The sequence below is a fragment of the Nicotiana tabacum genome, chromosome 8 (genome assembly GCF_000715075.1).
Source record: "Nicotiana tabacum cultivar K326 chromosome 8, ASM71507v2, whole genome shotgun sequence".
Classification (NCBI taxonomy): Eukaryota; Viridiplantae; Streptophyta; class Magnoliopsida; order Solanales; family Solanaceae; genus Nicotiana; species Nicotiana tabacum.
Genome location: NC_134087.1, coordinates 140249693 through 140269079, shown reverse-complemented (window position 1 = coordinate 140269079; position 19387 = coordinate 140249693). Strand labels below are relative to the sequence as shown.

The window sequence follows — 19387 nt, the reverse complement described above, 5'->3', positions numbered from 1 at the left end:
AATATTGGATAGGCAGGTTAGAAAGCTGAGGTCAAAGAACATTGTATCCGTGAAGGTTCAGTGGCGGGGCTAGCCGGTCGATGAGGCGACCTGGGAGACCGAGCAGGATATGCGCAGCCATTACCCTCATCTTTTCACTACTTCAGGTATGTCTCTATGCTCGTTCGAGGACGAACGAATGTTTAAGTGTAGGAGGATGTGACGACCCGGCCGGTCGTCTTAAGAATTAATGCCCCGATCCCCTATTAACTGCTTTCCCCAAGTTTATTTCTGCTAATGTGATTTGCCGGATGCTCGGTTTTGAGTTTTGAGGAGTTTTGGGACACTTAGTCCCTAAATGAGAGCTAACTGTTGGAAATTTGACCGTAGTCGGAATAACACGGCCTCGAAATGGAATTCCAATGGTTCTGTTAACTCCGTTGGGTATTTTGGGTTTAGGGGTATATTCGGATTGTATTTTGGAGGTCCATAGCTAATTTAGGCTTGAAATGCCGAAAGGTCGAATTTTGAAGTTTCCGGTTCGATACTGAGATTTTGATCCGAGAGTCGAAATGGAATTCTGGAAGTTGGAGTAGCTCCGTAGTGTTGAATGTGATGTGGGTGCAAAATTTCAGGTCATTCGGACAAGGTTTGATAGACTTTTTGATCGAAAGCGTATTTTTAGAGTTTTGGAGTTCTTAGGCTTGAATTCGTGGTTGATTCGTCGTTTCAATGTTGTTTTAGGTGTTTTAAGGATTGGTATAAGTTTGGATAGGGGTATTGGACTTGTTAGTGCTTTGGTTGAGGTCCCGGGGGGCTCGGGATGATTTTGAGTGGTTAACGGGAAGTTGGAAAGTTGGAAATTGCAGCTGAAGTCTTTAGGTTGCAGTTGGTAGGCTGCAGATGTGACTACCGCAGATGCGGAGTTGAGCCGCAGAAGCGGCTAAGAGGAATTTGAGCAGGGTCCACATAAGCGATATGATTACCGCACCTGCTATGCGGCATCTGGGTCGCAGGTGCGGAGATGGAACTTTAAGTGAGAACTACAGAAGCGGTATCGCAGATGCGGGATTGCTGGGCAGAACATATAAATAGTTGCCTTCGTGAATTTGAGCTATTCTTTCACCATTTTCATCTGGGAAGTGAGCTTTTGGGGAGATTTTTGATAGGGAATTCAAGGGAACTTCGAGGAGGTAAGATTCTTGGAACTAAACTCGTTATTGAGGTGATTTTCATCATTATAAACATGAAATTTAAGGAAAATCATTGGTAAATTTGGGGGTTAGGGCTTGACTAATTAGAGACCTTTGAGTGATGATTTGAGGGATCATTTGAGGTCCGATTTTGGTACTTTTGGTATGACTGAACTCGTGAGAGTGTGAGGATTCTGGAAATGTAAATTTTACCTGATTCTGAGACGTGGGCCCGAGGGGCATTTTTGTCATTTTACCTAATTTCGCGTATTAGCTTAGAATTTCTTTGTAGAATCAGTTACTTGAAGTGCTATTTACATTATAAAATTTAATTAAATAGATTTGGGTCATTTGGAGTCGAGTACTCGTGGCAAGAATGTGGTTTCGAGTTGATTTTGAGCCGGTTCGAGGTAAGTGGCTTGCCTAACCTTGTGTGGGGGACCTTCCCCTTAGGATTTGGTATTATTGTTAATTGAAATGCTTTGTACGTGAGGTGACGAGTGCGTACTTGTGCGAATTATTGAAAATCCGGTTTTCATTAAGTAATTACTAGTATGTTTTCTTTCCTATTTATATTACTTGCACTTTAAGCTTGTTGTTTGCGTAGGAAAGCATTTCTAAGTGATTTAATTGCTTTATTTGCTCAAACTGCTTTACATGAATTCTGTGCAGCATGCTAGACTAGAATTACTTGTTTGCCTTAATATGAAATTGACATCTGTTGAATATTTTCCTGTTGTTGATGTGTATTTACATTGGGACTACGGATGTGGGATTCCGGTAGATCCCCCTTGTCTGTTTAATTGGTACTACGGATGTGGGATTCTGGTAGATCCCCTTACACAGTTATATGGAACTACGGGACTGCACCCGGTAGATTTTCCCAGTACTGGGTATTTATATTTGGGACTACGAATTGGGATTCCAGTAGATCCCCGTGCACTGATAGTTGGACTATGGGACGGGATCCTGGGAGATTCTTCGGATATATATGATAGACTACGGGATGGCATCCCGGGAGATCCACTAGATAGATGTAATTGGGACTACATGATGGTATCCTGGAAGGTACCCCGATTGTTATCTCTATGTTGAGTTGTATTTCCTTTCCGTGATTATTTTGTCTCTGTTCTAGTTGATATTGTACTTTCTATTCTATGTTATTTCTTACTGTTGCAATTAATTATATTGTCTTATTCTACACTGTTAGACTTTATATTTTATTTAACCTCAATAGGGCCCTAACCTTCCTCGTCACTACCCGACCGAGGTTAGGCTTGACACTTACTAAGTACCGCTGTGATGTACTCATGCCCTTTGTGTGCATGTTTTTCATGTGCAGATCCAGGTATTTTAACTCAGTCCTATCACCCTTGAGGCGAGGCGACTGTTCTAGAGACTTCGAGGAATGTATGCCGCGTCCGTAGACCGAGGAGTCCCTTTCTACTCTCCCTATTGTATTAGCCCTTCTATATTTTCTTTTCCTTGTTAGATATTCTGTAGTTAGACATTGGTAGACATTCCAAGGCTTATGGTTTCATGGGTTTCCGGGTTTTGGGAAAGTGTATTGGTTTTAAGAGTTAATATTGTGTACGCCGAGCGGCACTTTTAAACGCTGTTCTATTACTCTATTTTTGTTTTAAATTGTTTTCTTCCGCAGATTTAGTTTATCTTCTGCATCTTAAGCTTACCTAGTCGTAGAGACTAAGTACCGTCATGATGGTTCACGGAAGGTGAACCGGGGTTGTGACACTATTAGGTTGAGATTTAGGACTTGAAACATAGGGATATTGATAGGGAAATCAATAGAGCTAGTGAAGATACTTAAGAAAAGTTGGATCAAATATAACTTGTGTCCATGAAACCAGATGGATAGGGATTAAGGCACAAGATGTGTATGGGTTCAGGTTGTGGTACTTGGGAGGCTTGAGGAATAAAAATGGAGTAGGCATTCTAGTTAATATAGAACTTAGAAAGCATGTGGTAGAGGTTAGGAGGAGTGAACGATAGGATGATGGTGATTGAGCTAGTCATGGGAGGGCTTACTTTGAACATAATTAGTTATTACACACCTCAAGAGGGCTTAGGAGAGGAGGTTAAGAGGCATTTGGGAGGATTTTGACGAGGTTGTGAGAGGTATACTACCTGATAAGAAGCTATTCATAGAAGGAGATTTTAATGGCCACATATGGACAACTTCAGGGAGTTATAACTTTTTCATAGAGGTTTTGGTTTGGGGATAGAAATGAAGGAGGAATCTCGCTTTTGGATTTTACGAAAACTTTTGAGTTGGTGGTAGCTAATTTGAGTTTTTCGAAGGAGGATCACCTGCTAACCTTCCGTAGTTCGGTGGCTAGGACTCAGATAGACTCTTACTCCTTATGGAGGATGATATAGTTCTTTGTAATGATTGTAAGGTTATTCCAAGTAAGAATCTAACTACCCAACATAAGCTCTTGGTAATGGATTTGGATATTAAGAGGAAGAGACATAAGAGGGTTTTCTACATCAGGACAAGGATAAAATGGGGTGGCTTAAACACTCCAGAGCTCAGGATTTGAGGGACAAGTTTATGGTGATAGGGGCTTGGAGTAGTAGTGGGAATGCAAATAATATGTAGGATATGACAGCTACTTTCATTAGAGAAGCAGCTAGAGAGATGTTGGGGGTCTCGAGGGGTAACATAGGTGATCACTAAGGTGGAACGCAAAGATCCAAGGGAAAGTGGAAGCAGAGAAGCTCTCTTAAATAAAGTTGATGGAGAGAAAATACGAGGAGGATAAGCGGACACATAGGGAAATGTATAAGTCGGAAAAAAGAAGGCGAAGTTAGTGGTTATTGTGGCAAAAATGACAGTGTTTGAACGCTTATATGATGAACTTAGGGACAAATGCGGGGATAAAAAGTTATACAGGCTAGACAAGGCGAGGGAGAGGAATGCCGGAGATCTGGATCAAGTGAAGTGTATCAAAGATGAAGATGATAAAGTATTGATGGAAGAGGCACGTATTAGAAGTAGATGGCAGACATACTTCTATAGACACTTGAATGAGGAAAGGGACATGGACATTGTGCTAGGCTATTGGATCACTTCGAAAGTCATCGATATTGTAAGTATTGTAGGCAAGCAAAGGTTGAAGAGGTTTAAGGGGCGATGCATAACATGAGTAGAGGTAGCGTGCCCAGGCCAGACGAGATTCCTGTAGAATTTTGAAAGAGCTCGGGAAGGGTAGGTATGGAGTGACTCTCTGTGTTGTTTAATATTATTTTTAGGATGACGAAGATACCCGAGTAACGAAGGTAGAGTATAATAATTCCATTGTACAAGAACATGAGTGAGTTCTGAAATTATAATAACTATAAGGGTATCAATCTACTAAGCCACACTATGAGAGTTTGGGAGAGGGTGGTGGAGATGAGAGTGAGAAGGGGTGTGTCAATTTCTGAGAATCACTTTAGTTTCATGCTAGGACGTTCGACTATCAATGCCATCCACCTTGTTCGGAGATTGTTGGAACAGTATAGGGAGAGAGGAAGATGAACTTACATATGATGTTCATCGACCTAGAAAAAGCTTATGACAAAGTCTCAACAGAGATTCTTTACAGATATTTTGAGACCAGAGGTGTACATGTCGCATACTCTAGGGCAATCAAGAATAAGTACGATGGAGCCAAGACACGTGAGGATAGTGGGAAGAGACTCCGACCACTTTCCAGTCATGATGGAGTTGCACCAGGGGTCATCTCTCAGCTCGTTCTTATTTTTCTTGGTGATAGATGAGTTGACGTAGCATATTCAAGATGAGGTACCTTGGTGCATATTACTTGCAGATGACATACTAGGAGATATATAATTAAGAATAAAGATATTTGGGACAAAGGTCAGAGTGGTTCCAGTGGTGGACAAGATGTGAAAAGCGCGGTTAGATAGTTTAGGCTTGTGAAGATGAGATGCACGGATGCGCTAGTGGGGAGGTGTGAGAGGTTGGCTATGGTAGGGCCAAGAAGAGGTAGAGGTAGGCGAAGAAGTATTGTAGGACACGTCACATCTTTAGCTAGTCAAGGACATGACCCTTGATAAGAAGGTGTGGAGATCGAAGTTTAGGGTAGTAGGTTTGAAAAAAGTCGAACATAATTCTTTTTCTTACATGTGTTACTTTTCTATACCTGTATACTAGTGTATTCTTGTATTCCCTATGCATAAATTTCAGACACGTATTGCTTTTTCTTCGGTTTCCTTTTTTTGACTGTGATTATTGTTTATCTTTACATGGATTCTTCTTGTCGTATTTTCTTATCTTAACTGCAGTGATTATGCGTTTCTTTAGTCTAGGATCTATAAGAAATAATCATTTTACCTTCACAACATAGGAGTAAGGTTTGCATATACATTACCCTCCACAGACTCATCTTGTAAGATTTTACTAGGTATGTTGATGTATTTAAAAAGAATCAACATTCATTAATCATGATCTTTTTATTACTTATTATTTTAGACGCAAACACCTTGCATAATAATATTTATGTGATTATTTTAAAATTGATACTTAGTGATACAATCAGATACAAACTACATGCGTAAGTGCGTACCTAGAGATTAGTTATTAATATATATATATATATCTACATAGGCATCCCCTTGAGTAGTATTAGCTAAAAAAGTAATTTTATCTTAAAGGTATTTCACGTGTTGAAAATGAATAGGACACATACGTACATACATAAATAAATAAATATTTTTTTACTAATGATATAGATCGAGCCTTAGTTGAGATGTTTAAATAAAAAAAACTTAACAAGTATAGGAGGCTCTGTATACGAATTCCGCCAATAACTATATATATATTTCTCGTTTTTTGTTTTTTTGTATATTTTAAATAATAGAATTGTAATTTTTAGTATTTTGTGTATTCTCTAAATATGTAAAGCAATTTAGTCAAAGTTTTAAGACCGGTCAAAATTTAAATGAAGACTATTGTTTAAAATATTTGCTCACGCGGAAATCAATTTACATTCTAAAAAGCATCTAAGTTTTTACTTTAAACTAATAATAATATGTATTCTTATAAATTTTTATTATTGTTTATGAATTAATTAATTAATTAATTAGTAAGTACTTTTTAGTGTAACCATATACATTAAGGACACTTTAAGGGTCGTTTGGTATGAGGTATAAAAAAAGTATAAGAGTGGTATAAAAATTAAATACCACCTTAATATTCTATTTGGTTAATAAATCAGGTATAAGTTACCGGTATTAATTTTAACACTGGATAACTTATACCTTATAGAAGGTGGGGTAATTAGCACCAGTATAACTTATATTTTATTCTTAGAAATTATGCAATTATCATTCTTAATACAATATACCAAACAATAAATAAACAACAATCGCAGCATAATTTATCCCGATATAACTTATACCAGGATAACATATACATATATATATCATATTCCAACCAAAGAACCCCTAAGGCAAACACGGAGTGCGGTCAAGTGTTTTCCCTCACTCGGCAAAGCCCTATATAAGTTCATTTTACTGTCACGTCATGCGCGTTGCTCACTCCCATTGCCCGTTTCCTCCGCCTGGAGTCTCCGACGATCCCTGCTCACCGCCGGCGATCAACTGCAACAACGGTGAATGTCGATAAACGACGAGAAAGTGAAGGTACTATTCCTTTTCTTTATCTCGCTCCGGATTCATCTCCTGACTCCTGCTCGTCGAGTCAAATATCTTTTTCACTACTGTTTCTCTTGCTGACACTCATTCTCTCATAGATACTCGGCTAAGGCTTAAAAACTCAGAGAAACACTTAATTATACTAATAGACAGTGGAAATGATGTCATGCATGTATATGTTTCTCCGTTGAATTTCGATGCTTTTTTAGTTACTTCCTTGAGAACATTTGGGCGAAATTAAAGGACCCTCCAACTCTTGAATTAAAAAAGAGCTACGCTTCAATTCAAAACTAGTAGGCATCAGCTATACGAATCCTTGATATCCATTTCTTTCCATTTGGACCAGTTATATTTTAAATAAAGAATTAACCCAAATTGTAGTCAAAGATAAAATTGTGTGTGTACTGACAGTAAATAAAGTGCCATTCTTTTTGGCACAGAGGGACTGTTAAGTTTCAAAAAGTACTTGACTGTTGATGCACAAGATGGTTGCATTTGTTAGATTTTTAGTAGTAAGAGAGCAAGATAAAGGTGATAAAAAAGAGAAGCTTCCTCAAACATAGTGTTAACAACTGCATTCCAGAGAACAGCTTTAATTTGCTGCTTCTTGTAGTCAGGATCCGAGGACGTGAAGGGTTCAAAATTAGGTCCTCATATTTTATTGAGCTGTTTCTTTTTCTGGTTAATGCCGGGTACCGGCATAAGATGGGACTGGAATTCCAAGATTTTGCGCTGGAAAAGTTTTGGCCAATTTATACTCTAGGACTCTTTAATAGATACTTCAGAATACTGTTTATTCCTACCTCGAGTATTTCCTTTTTATTCTTTTTATTCTTTCTAGTAAACTGGTAGTACTTGGTCTAATATTTTATGGTACAAAATAAGAGTGTGGCGGTTGGGGGGTGATCATCACTTGGCTTCTTGAATAGATGACGCAATGGTGGTGGTTGGCTTTAGCTTACTTGCTGTGGATGTTACAAGGTGAGACTTGGTGGTTGAATGTTGGTCTGTCGGTATAACGTTGCATGCCAAATGACTTCGTAAAATCTCAGGATCCTGGGACTATTTTTTATTTTTTTAAAATCATTTATTTTCTCGTACTGTTTAAAACAGTTGAGACCATAATGATGAATAGCCAGTTTTTACAATGGCAGTGCCTTTTTATCCTCCCTATTGCAATTACATACCTACAATCTGAAAGGACTTAGCTTTCAGGACTAAGCTAATTATGCTTGAGCTTGACATCAAATATGTAAACTAGTCAGCAAAGTAAAACAAGTTTCTTTTCAGTTTCCTAACTTTTGATCAAGTGGTCTGAAATTCCTAAAATGTGGAATCTTTACATCTACAGCCTCAGACTAGATTCTCCTTTTCCTATAGCATATGAGCTGCGTAAACTTTTGATTTGCCCTTGTAGAATATATAATCTGCATATCAACCTCTATCATCAGGAGGTAACTCCAGTCGTCTTCAATTTAAAATGGAAAAAAAGTATGAAAGTTTGCTACAATTTACAATTTATTAGTTGCTTCAACACTTCGTGTGGTAGGTACTCTGGGAGCTACTGATTACATCATTTTGTAGTTTTTCCTGGATAAGCACATTTGATCGCAGTTTTTTTTGTCAGTTGCCAATCAATGCTAATCCTATAGTTGTGCATGAGCCGAGGTTCAATCAAGGAGGTCAGGCTGATTACTACTCTTTTGCGAGGGACACAATACAAAATGGAACGGCTGAGGCAACTATCTACAACTCCAAGGTTGTTAACATTATGCATGAAATTTCACAAGTTGTATTATTTTATCTTGCAGGAAATGTAATATGTAAAATTAGTGAGTGCCTGTGATTAATGGATACCCGTTTACAGCTGTTACTTGAGATTTACCACATTTTTTAATATTGTGCAAAACCAATCAGTACCAGCTATATACTGCAGAAACTTGAGGATGTTGTGCATGAAATGGGTCTAAAAATTAAACAACACGAAGAGAATATCAAATTCCTGAAGACTCAAAAGAATGGGTTGGATAATTCGATCTTAGATATGCAAGGTACCTTCCTTTTACTTAAGTTTAGCTAGTAATTAGATATGGATGGTCATTCTAGTTATTTTTGTTGAATCAGTGGGTGTCCCTTAATCAATGCATTTACCCTTTGTATTTATGCAAGCTAAGTTTAACATGAGAAAACTACAATATCAAGATCTCTGTTTCACATTTCCTGTTTGTGGGTACTGTAGTCGCTCTTGGCAAGTACCAGACAGAGAGTGAATCTGGTCCTGAAAATGAGGAACTTTCCCATGTATTGAGTGAGCAGGAGACAATTGAACAAATCTTAAGATATGAGAAATCTGCAGCTGGCATCTGGTGCCAACTAAAAACTCGTCATGGAACTCAAGCTTCTCATCTTCCTTTGACGAAGGATGTTCTGGGAATTGTTGCTATGCTTGGGAAAGTTGATGACGACAATCTTAGCAGGTTAATTTTATTTCAATTAATGTATTTGCTTGCCTTTTCTGCTATAATTTAGCTACATCGCAGTTTTTCCCAGTTTTCTTCAGCCATATCCTAAAAATTGTAGCACCTATTCTTTCTATCACAATCAGGATGACGACATGTTGCTAGCTGATATTCAAATTGACTAGAGATATACTTAATACAATTGTGTGCAGAAGTCGGATGGGTTGTAGAAAGGTTTTTACTTCAACAAGCAAGATAATATATTGTGGTGTTCTATGTTAGTTTCATCTCTTAAATATTGAAATTTGCATCCCATAATGTTTGTTCATCTTCCTCATCTTCTTGCTCCTGCATTACTAATGGTGAAAAGACATTCCCATTCCTAACTAATCAAAAACCAATATGATTCAATGTGTTGAAGGTGCTAGTGTTTGTGGGATTTGAGTGTTGAGTAACTTCTTTTGTTCCTCATATTTTCTCTTATTATCGAGTCTTTTCCTTCAGTAATTTCTGGAGAGATTATGAGGTCAAGAATGGATTGGAATGAGATAATGGAAGAAATTGTCCTTAGATATTTAGTGCATTTATTCTAGGCCACTGCAGTTCTCAACTCTTTGTCATGAGCGGATTCACATTTACTTTTAGATGTAAAATGTGTTTGTGCATACCAAACTTGTCACTGTGTTTCTTCATATCTCTATAGTCTCAAAGAACATACAAAAACATGAATTTCTTTCTGTTTGAAAACATGAATTTCTTTCTGTTTGAACTAGTTGTGATGATATGAGAAGTTAAGAAGCATGCAATTTCAAGTAGGGCAAATAATGGCAGCTTGTTCTGTATTATGGCTGACATGTATATTTGATCTCTGAAATCCAGGCTTCTCTCAGATTATTTGGGACTTGAGACTATGCTAGCAATCGTGTGCAAGACATATGATGGTATCAAAGCACTGGAAACATACGATAAGGAAGGCTATATAAACAAGACTTCTGGTTTTCATGGACTTGGATCTTCTATTGGGAGGTCTTTGGATGGCCGATTTCTTGTTATCTGTGTTGAAAACTTAAGGTTTGAGATCAAGATTATGTTTCATGAAAAAACTGATGCACCTCTTTTGACATACCTTTGATCCCTTTCCTTCTTTTGGTTCAATTTTAGACCATATGGCGGTGAGTTCATAGCTGACGACCCTCAAAGGAGGCTTGATATTTTGAAGCCAAGATTACCCAATGGGGAATCTCCACCTGGTTTTCTTGGTTTTGCTGTGAATATGGTCAGTATAGACAGTGTGAACTTATATTGTGCTACAAGCAGTGGTTACGGTCTAAGAGAGACTCTCTTCTATAACCTGTTTTCACGCTTGCACGTATATAGAACAAGAGCAGATATGTTACAGGCTCTCCCTTGTATTAGAGATGGAGCCATATCTTTGGATGGAGGAATAATAAAGCATAACAATGTGTTTGTCCTGGGCAAGAGGTAAAGAAGCTTGTTTTAAATAGTTATATCTCTGTATTTCAGAAACTACAGAAAACAATTTATTTCTATTTTCTGAAGCTGGTGCTGTTTCTGTTTATGCTTATGTGCGTGTAGCTTCAACTTCCTGAGTTCAGCTGTACAGCTTCTATGAACTTCCTCTTACAATCTGTCTCCTGTGGTCCCGAAAATATGTTCGTCAGTCATTTAATGCATAAACAGCAAGGAAGCTACAAAACTGTCTTTATCGATTTGTTTGTCTATTGTATTTTTATTTCATAATGATATGCCCACCATTTATCAGTGAATTCTTCATCCAAAGATAAAAAAGAGACCGCAGTATATAATATAATTTAATCAAGAAAGGTAACCCTATGGTAAGATATATGAATTTGAGCGACTTACATTACAACTCTAGAATATCCTTTTGTGAAAGAAAGACTAGTTCATGAGATTTTCAGGGACTGGACATGACATTAAATTCACAATCTTTTCTGTCAATTATCTTCTCTTGGGCTCTCTTTGGCAGAATGTATTTCCTCTTAGATTTATACCAGGAATAGCATAACTAAGTCATCATGAAATTATATATTCTGAATCTGAGTTGGGTTTATGTCTTTCTTTTGTATTCTTTGGTAAAAGGGAAGTAGATTTGAAATTTCCAAAGAGCTTTGCAAAGTCAAATTTGCCGCAGGACTACTTTGAAATCGAAAGACAGATAAAGGAGATGAAGTGGAAAAAGGAAAGAACTGTAGAAGATATGCAGAGAGAACAAGCATTGCTAGATCATGCAAGGTTCAACTTTGGTATAAAGAAGGAAGAGTATTTGAAGTTTCTTGCACAAAACTCATCTTACACAAGACAGGTAATGACAAAGAGTAGCTTACTCGGCTAGCAATATGCTGGTCATTGATTAATTCTGAACAGTTTGTGTTGCTGATAGTAAGCAGATAATGAAGTCAGTTATCTCTGAGTTGGTTCTGGTAAAAATCGTGGACATTTTTAACTTGATCATCATTGTCCATGAAGGATCCAGCTTTAGTTGATTGAAAGTAACTTTTGATAATTGCGAACACTCAGGAGCATTTTGTTGATTGTGTTGGAACAACTAATCCCACCATTAATCTTACACAAAATGATATAGTGTTTGGTTGGTCGCATAAGAAAAAATAATTGCTGTACAACTAAAGCAGTGTTTGGTTGACGGAACTAAATAAGTACTAGCATTAAGTTATATGGGAATGTATGCATTATTTTATACAGCATGGAATGTGGAATAAGAATACGTGTTCTGGAAATGTGGAGATTAAACTATTTAAAGACAAAAATGCAATCTCTTCATTGTTAATTACCACATAAACAGTCTCTGCGTTATAATTTTCACATAACTAATATGAGAACCAAACGATCCCTTAATGTAATTATTCCTAGCTGAGACTTCTGCATGGAGAGAACATGAGTGGTGTTTCTTTTTTTCCTGGAAACTTCTTAGTGTGCACCTTCTTTCAATATGGCAGTTATGATTATTTTGTTTACGCAATCTAAAGATCTAGAAATCGGGAATGCTAAAATGCTGGTGGATTTTGACTTTGATGTTTTCACGGGAAATCAGCAAAATGGTTTTTGGTTGTATGAAGCAAAGATGTCTCTCACGTAGTCTTTGCTGATACCAGTTCTGTTGTTTGCTTTTAATTTTAAAAACTCTACTCCATTTTACACTGAGCATGTGATATTTATGAATTGTCCTATATACCATCTAAAGTCTCAGCTCTTGAAGTATTTGTAGAGTATTCTAGCACTTTCGAAGACAGCTGTTTATATTAAAGCTCTTCAAGAAAATGCAGTAAGCTCTGTTTCAAGTTTGTAGGGAATTGTTTTTTTTTTGAGAAATGGTAATTATATTGCATATGCAGGCAAGAATAATGCTGAGATATGTACAGGTGAACAAAAAACCAAAATAAGATCCCTTTCTAATCTTGTAGGGATTCTTAGAGGCTAATCAATGATTTTGCTTCATTTACAAGCTCCTCTTTACACCAGAAGGAAAACAAAAAAGTACAACAACAACAACAACAACCCAGTGTAATCCCACAAGTGGGGTCTGGGGAGGGTAATATGTACGCAGACCTTACCTCTACCCCGAGGGGCAGAGAGGCTGTTTCCAGGAGACCCTCGGCTCAAAAAGGCAACAAGAGGCAACAAGAGACACTATATTAGTACTATCAATAGTCTCATAATAAAACACCATAAAATACCATAAAATCCATAACATAACATAAATAGCATACAAACAAAGTAACAGAGTAACAACAATATAAGAGATATAGGAAATACGAGAATATGTAGGGTATTAATACACAGAAGATAAAGCCCATCATTAGTAGTTGATCAATAGCATCCTAAGACTAATTCCTAACTAGCTAGTCTCACTCTAGTGCGCTGTAAAAAAGACATCATAATTTTCCCTAACCTACAACCTTAATGCTCGATCTCCACAATTCCCTGTTTAGGGCCATGTCCTCAGTAACCCTAAGTCGCGCCATATCCTGCCTGATCACCTCTCCCCAATACTTCTTAGGTCTCCCTCTACCTCTCCTCGTACCCACCACCGCCAGTCGTTCACACCTTCTCACCGGTGCATCAGTGTTCCTCCTCTGAATGTGCCCGAACCATCTGAGTCTTGCTTCCCGCATCTTGTCCTCCATGGGGGCCACACCCACCTTATCTCGAATATTTTCATTTCTAATCTTATCCTTCCTTTTATGCCCGCACATCCACCTCAACATCCTCATCTCTGCAACTTTCATCCTTTGGATGTGTGAGATCTTCACCGGCCAACACTCGGTTCCATACAACATAGCAGGCCTAACCACTGCCCTATAAAATTTACCTTTCAGTAACAGAGGCACTTTCTTGTCACACAGGACTCCCGTAGCTAACCTCCATTTCATCCACCCCACCCCTATACGGTGTGTGACATCCTCGTCGATCTCCCCGGACCCCTGAATAAACGACCCCAGGTACTTGAAACTACCCCTCTTAGGGATGACTTGATAATCAAGCCTCACTTCCACTCCCGCTTCCGTCGGCTCTGCCCCAAATTTGCACTCAAGGTATTCCGTCTTTGTCCTGCTCAACCTGAAACCTTTGGACTCAAGGGTATGTCTCCAAACCTCTAACCTCTCGCTGACGCCGCGTCGTGTCTCGTCGATTAGGACTATGTCATCAGCAAATAGCATGCACCATGGCACCTCCCCTGAATATGATGCGTCATAGCATCCATCACCAGGGCAAATAGGAAAGGGCTGAACGCAGACCCTTGGTGCAACCCCGTAATAACCGGAAAATAATCTGAATCGCCTCCTGCTGTCCTAACCCGAGTCTTAGCTCCATCATACATGTCCTTAATCGCCCTAATGTAGGCAACCGGGACCCCTTTAGCCTCTAAGCATCTCCATAAGACCTCCCTAGGAACCCTGTCGTACGCTTTCTCTAGATCGATAAACACCATGTGGAGATCCTTCTTCTTATCCCTGTATTGTTCCACCATCCTCCTAATAAGGTGGATAGCTTCTGTGGTAGATCGCCCCGGCATGAACCCGAACTGGTTGTCTGAAATAGACACCGTCCTTCGCACTCTCATTTCTACCACTCTCTCCCAGACTTTCATGGTATGACTTAGTAATTTAATACCCCTATAGTTGTTACATATCTGGATATCGCCTTTGTTCTTATACAACGGGACCATTGTACTCCACCTCCACTCTTCGGGCATCCTATTAGTCTTGGATATAACATTAAGCAACTTAGTAAGCCATTCCAAGCCTGCTCTACCCACACACCTCCAAAGCTCAACCGGAATTTCATCTGGTCCGGTAGCTCTGCCCCTTCTCATCTTACGCATTGCCTCCATGACCTCATCGACCTCAATGTCCCGACAATCACTTAGTTCATGGGGGCTGTCTGCGTTCCTCAATTCACTTAATACAATATCCTGATCCCCTTCCTCATTTAGAAGTTTATGAAAGTAGGTCTGTCATCTCCTCTTTATCTGGTCATCCCCCAACAAAACTTTGCCGTCCTCATCTTTTATGCACCTCACTTGGTCCAAATCCCGAGCCGTCCTCTCTCTCGCCTTAGCGAGTCGGAGTAACTTCTTCTCCCCGCCTTTGTTCCCTAGTTCCTCATACAAACGAGCAAAAGCTGCCGTCTTTGCCTCCGTCACTGCCATCTTTGCCTCTTTCTGCTACCTTATATTTCGCAATGTTCGCTCTCTTCTCCTCCTCTCCAGTGCTCCCCACTAACCGCAGGTAAGCCACCTTCTTCGCTTCCACTTTACCTTGTACAACTGCATTCCACCACCAGTCTCCTTTGTGGCCACCGGTGCGGCCTGAAGATACCCCTAACACCTCTCTCGCCGCCTTCCTTATATAGTCCGCCGTCGTCGACCTCATAGTGTTTGCGTCCCCACTACTTCTCCAAGCTCCCATTGTCGACAACCTTCCTTCCAACTCCTGGGCTTTAACCTTAGTCAAGGCGTCCCACCTAATCCTCGGGCGGCCTCGTACTGACCTCTGTTTCCTTCTTATCCTAATACTAACGTCCATCACCAAGAGCCTATGTTGCGTTGCAATGGTCTCACCTGGGATAACTTTGCAATCCTCGCACAACCTTCTGTCGCATCTCCTGAGGAGGAGATAGTCAATTTGAGTCTTCGCCACCGAACTTTGGTAAGTAACCAAATGCTCCTCTCGCTTCGGAAAACTCGAGTTTGCATCACTAGATCGAATGCCTTGGCAAAATCCAGCAGTGAGATGCCCTCTCCATTCCGTTCCCCGAAACCAAAGCCGCCATGCACCTCAGTATAACCACCTGCAGACGACCCAATATGGCCATTGAAATCCCCTCCTATGAATAGCCTCTCGGAAGGCGGAATACTACGAACAATGTCATCCAACCCTTCCCAAAAACGCCTTTTAATCTCCTCCTCACAACCTACTTGCGGTGCGTACGCGCTAACGACGTTTAAAGTACACTCACCCACCACCAATTTAATAGTCATTAGTCTATCATTCACACGCCTGACCTCTACCACCGACTCCCTAAGACGGCTATCTACTAGGATACCCACTCCATTCTTACCCCTCACGACTCCAGAGTACCACAACTTATACCCATCCGCATTTCTCGCCCTCGATCCGACCCACCTAGTCTCCTGGACACACGCTATATTAATCTTCCTCTTCTGAAGGATCTTCGCCAACTCTATAGACTTACTCGTTAGCGAACCTATGTTCCATGACCCGATTCTCAACCTATAGGCTCCCTTGCCCCCTCTTCCTCCCCTGCCTCCCGACCCACCCCCTAACCCCGGGCCCACTCTTTGCCCCACACTCTGCCCCACCTGAGGACATGCCCTTAATCTATCATCCCAGACTGCCGCCACTACACCTAATGACAGATCTACAAAAGACTCGCTAGTGCACAATGGACAACGAATCAAACTAGACGGAAACAAGTGACTACCTGTACACCTATTGAATGATTTAACTATTGTGAACTAAAGTAACATCAATTTAGCTAACACCAGTAGATCGGGAGGTACCAATTCCCGAGAACCAAACCTGTGTTGATTTGCAGCCCTCAATATACTTGCAAGCTCACGCACCGCTTCCCACCGCCCTTTGCTGACGCTCGTCCAGGTTGCTCTCCTTTGCTTAGTGCTCGTGCGCCCAATTTGTCTCCAACCACTTTGAGAATTTCCCTGAAAACACAGAAAATACCACGACCCAAAGACCAAAAAGGGCTATCACCGCTACCACTGGTGTAGCACCGAAAGTAACTAGCAGCCGAAATTAACTGAAGAAATATAACAAGCAAGCTTCTGAAATATGCGAGGATATCCGGCAACATAACAACAACAAACCGGTGACCAAATAGAATCTAAAGCATAACTACTACCATTAAATTGCAGTTGTAAGCTAGTAAAGGAAAACTGAAAATAGTAAGTAAAACCAAAGAAAACAGAGCAAACCAAACAAATCTTTTGCTACGTACAGAAAAGCTAGCAATTTCGGTTTTGGAAATGAAAATCCACGACGGCCGGAGCATCGAGGACTCAACCAAACCTCAAACTTCGACCAAAAAGCGAGATCGGAAGGGAGCAAAGCAAAAACTGAAAAGCTTCTGCTAAAATCTTCACAGTTTCGACGGTATGCAGGACCACCGATTATTTCACGGAACGGAGGCCGCCGGAAAAATTCTGCTTCGGAGCAGCGAACTGAGGCGTCGTCGACTTCAGATCTATATTCCTCTTGCGAGCAGTAATGGATCTATATTCTGAAGAAGAAGAAACAGGGCGAAAACAAAAAATATGTTTCCTATGAAGACTTACCAGAGAAATTAAATTCGCGAGAAGAAGCAAAAGACCCTTGAACCCAGTAATGAGATCCTAGTTAAAGCACCGATACAAAATACTGGTTAAAGCAAAATACTAAATTCTTTGTAATAAGATATTCTAATATCAAACAGAAACAAAAATCATATGCTAAATTCTTTATTTTATCTTTAAACCCCTTCTCTCACTGTCAGTCTGTCATTCTTTTTGTAGTGTAAGCATCAAAATTCTCGCCATCGTCTCCGATTCTACCAGCTCAACTCTCTTTATATCAAAGGAGATAACAATTAAACATATTAAACATGCCTGAAATTAGATCTGTAGGGAATATTAAACATGCCTGAAACATATTGTATCTTTATATTAAACATACAATTAAACATAATCTGTAGGGAATATTAGATAACAAATAAACCAGGCTTCTAATATTTGTAAGTTTTGGTGTGTATTTGGAGTTCTCATGTAGCAATATTAGCGAGGAAGTACTATTGTAGGCAAGATATCTGCAGTGCTTGGGAAGAATCTTTTGCAAGTATTAGAAATATAAATTCTGTTCTATCATAACATCTGAAAGAAAGGAGAAGAGATTAGATAATGAAAATAAATATGAGCCGAAGTTTCAGGTTGTGTCAAACCAAATGTTTTACCTATCCAACAGTGCAATCCTCCAAATAGAGCAAGATTGGTTCCGTTGGAAAGTACAAAATGGAAATTTGGATCCACAAAGTGCTTTTCTCAAGAGACAGCCAAAGGTGCATTTATCACACCTTGAAGGAGGAAATAGTGGAGCAGGATAGTTAAATTGGCAGTGGCAGGTGAAAAAGTGCCTCTTGCCTTGGAAGCTCTACAAGCATTGTGAAGATATGATCTCGTATATGTCTGTCTTCCCTTTATGCAATAGAATAATCAGGAAAATTATAGGACCTGAGCTTAATATTTTTCCTAGATGAAGCAGCAGGCGGTCCGTTGAACCTATAAAAAAAGGAAAATGGTTGTTGAAGAAAGTACCCTTGTGTTCCTACAGTATTCTAAATCTGGTGATTATAGACGTTAATTATCCCATGGTAGTTTATTACCATGCTATGTCACCTTTTCTTTTTCCTGGATAGAAAATGGGGAAAACAAAGATATTAAATAAATGATTGAAGACATAATAGAGTGTCAGAGGCTTGCTGATATTGTTAATGACGAGAGACTACATGAAGTTTCACGATGTCAAATTATGAAGGCATTTCTCTTTGACGGGAGTATACCTTTCAAGCTTTTTATAAATGTACTTCTAAAATATTCCTATTTGTGGATGACATATTGTTTCCATGTATATGCAGCACAGCTTCAAGCAGGAGGGGAGCGCTTGACCCCGATATCATGATTTGATGGAAACTCCTTACACCTGTTTCAGTATTGGACAAAAAGAAGCTCTATCAGTAAATCTATCCGCATAAACTCAGTCTGAAAAGTTGCCTTAAAGGATTAATTGAATTACATATGTAGTCTCATGAATTTCTGATTCCTTTTTAGGTCAATTTCAGGCATGTAACAAACTTAATTTCACAATTAGTCAAAGGGACAGTTACGAGAAGAGGTCCAAGGACCGACCTTTCTTGTCTCTCATGTTTGAACCTGTACCAAGTTGCAGAATGTGTTGTTAACTGTACATCTTGTGGTAGTATTGCAGATTTCAATTACAACTGAAGCTGGAAATGGATTTTGATCCAACAAACAAAATTTTCAACTAGTGCACCTTGAAATGTTTGAAATAGCTGGTATACTTGAATCAGATTCATCATTTTGTGTTTGTGTAAAGGCCAGCTGGTCCACTAGCAGTCCCAAGAAACATAATTTTAGGTGAAAATGGCGTTTTATGGATAAATTCTCTGTTGCACACATTTATTGCAGAAAGTGTAGCAAGTAGCACCCCCTTACACTGAAATGGGCTAGTGTAGATTAGAATTTCCCAGCAAGAATATATTTGCCAGTCATATTTTGGTAATCTACTACCAAGAAAACATGTGGGCTTGGCATAGGTGATGAGGTAAAGAGGAAGGAGAAAGGGCTTGAAGAGTTAAATTGGGATTGTGGAGCCTCAAATGACTTCTTGCGGTAAAAATTGTACGGTCGCCCCCATTTAATCTATACCCATTTTTTTAAAAACTTTTAACTTTTACCCATTTTTTAAACAACTTCAGCCCCCTTTC

General features: G+C 39.4%; 1 protein-coding gene across 4 annotated transcripts; it reads left to right on the top strand.

Annotated features, from left to right (window-relative positions):
• The first annotated feature begins 6645 nt into the window (after nt 1–6645).
• Nucleotides 6646–18843, top strand: LOC107800133 (protein DEFECTIVE IN MERISTEM SILENCING 3). 4 transcript variants are annotated; one of them, XM_075219700.1, is made up of 8 exons: nt 6646–6842; nt 8482–8613; nt 8791–8905; nt 9094–9331; nt 10193–10384; nt 10475–10795; nt 11435–11657; nt 18518–18843. In XM_075219700.1, exons 1-8 carry the CDS (start codon nt 6816–6818, stop codon nt 18545–18547), a joined length of 1278 nt encoding a protein of 425 aa, XP_075075801.1. In that variant the 5' UTR covers nt 6646–6815; the 3' UTR covers nt 18548–18843. The 4 variants fall into 4 exon arrangements, with proteins under 4 accessions (XP_075075801.1, XP_075075800.1, XP_075075803.1 ...); XM_075219699.1 differs by having other exon boundaries at nt 6647–6842; nt 18523–18843; XM_075219702.1 differs by having other exon boundaries at nt 6650–6842; nt 8772–8905.
• Nucleotides 18844–19387: the final 544 nt, after the last annotated feature.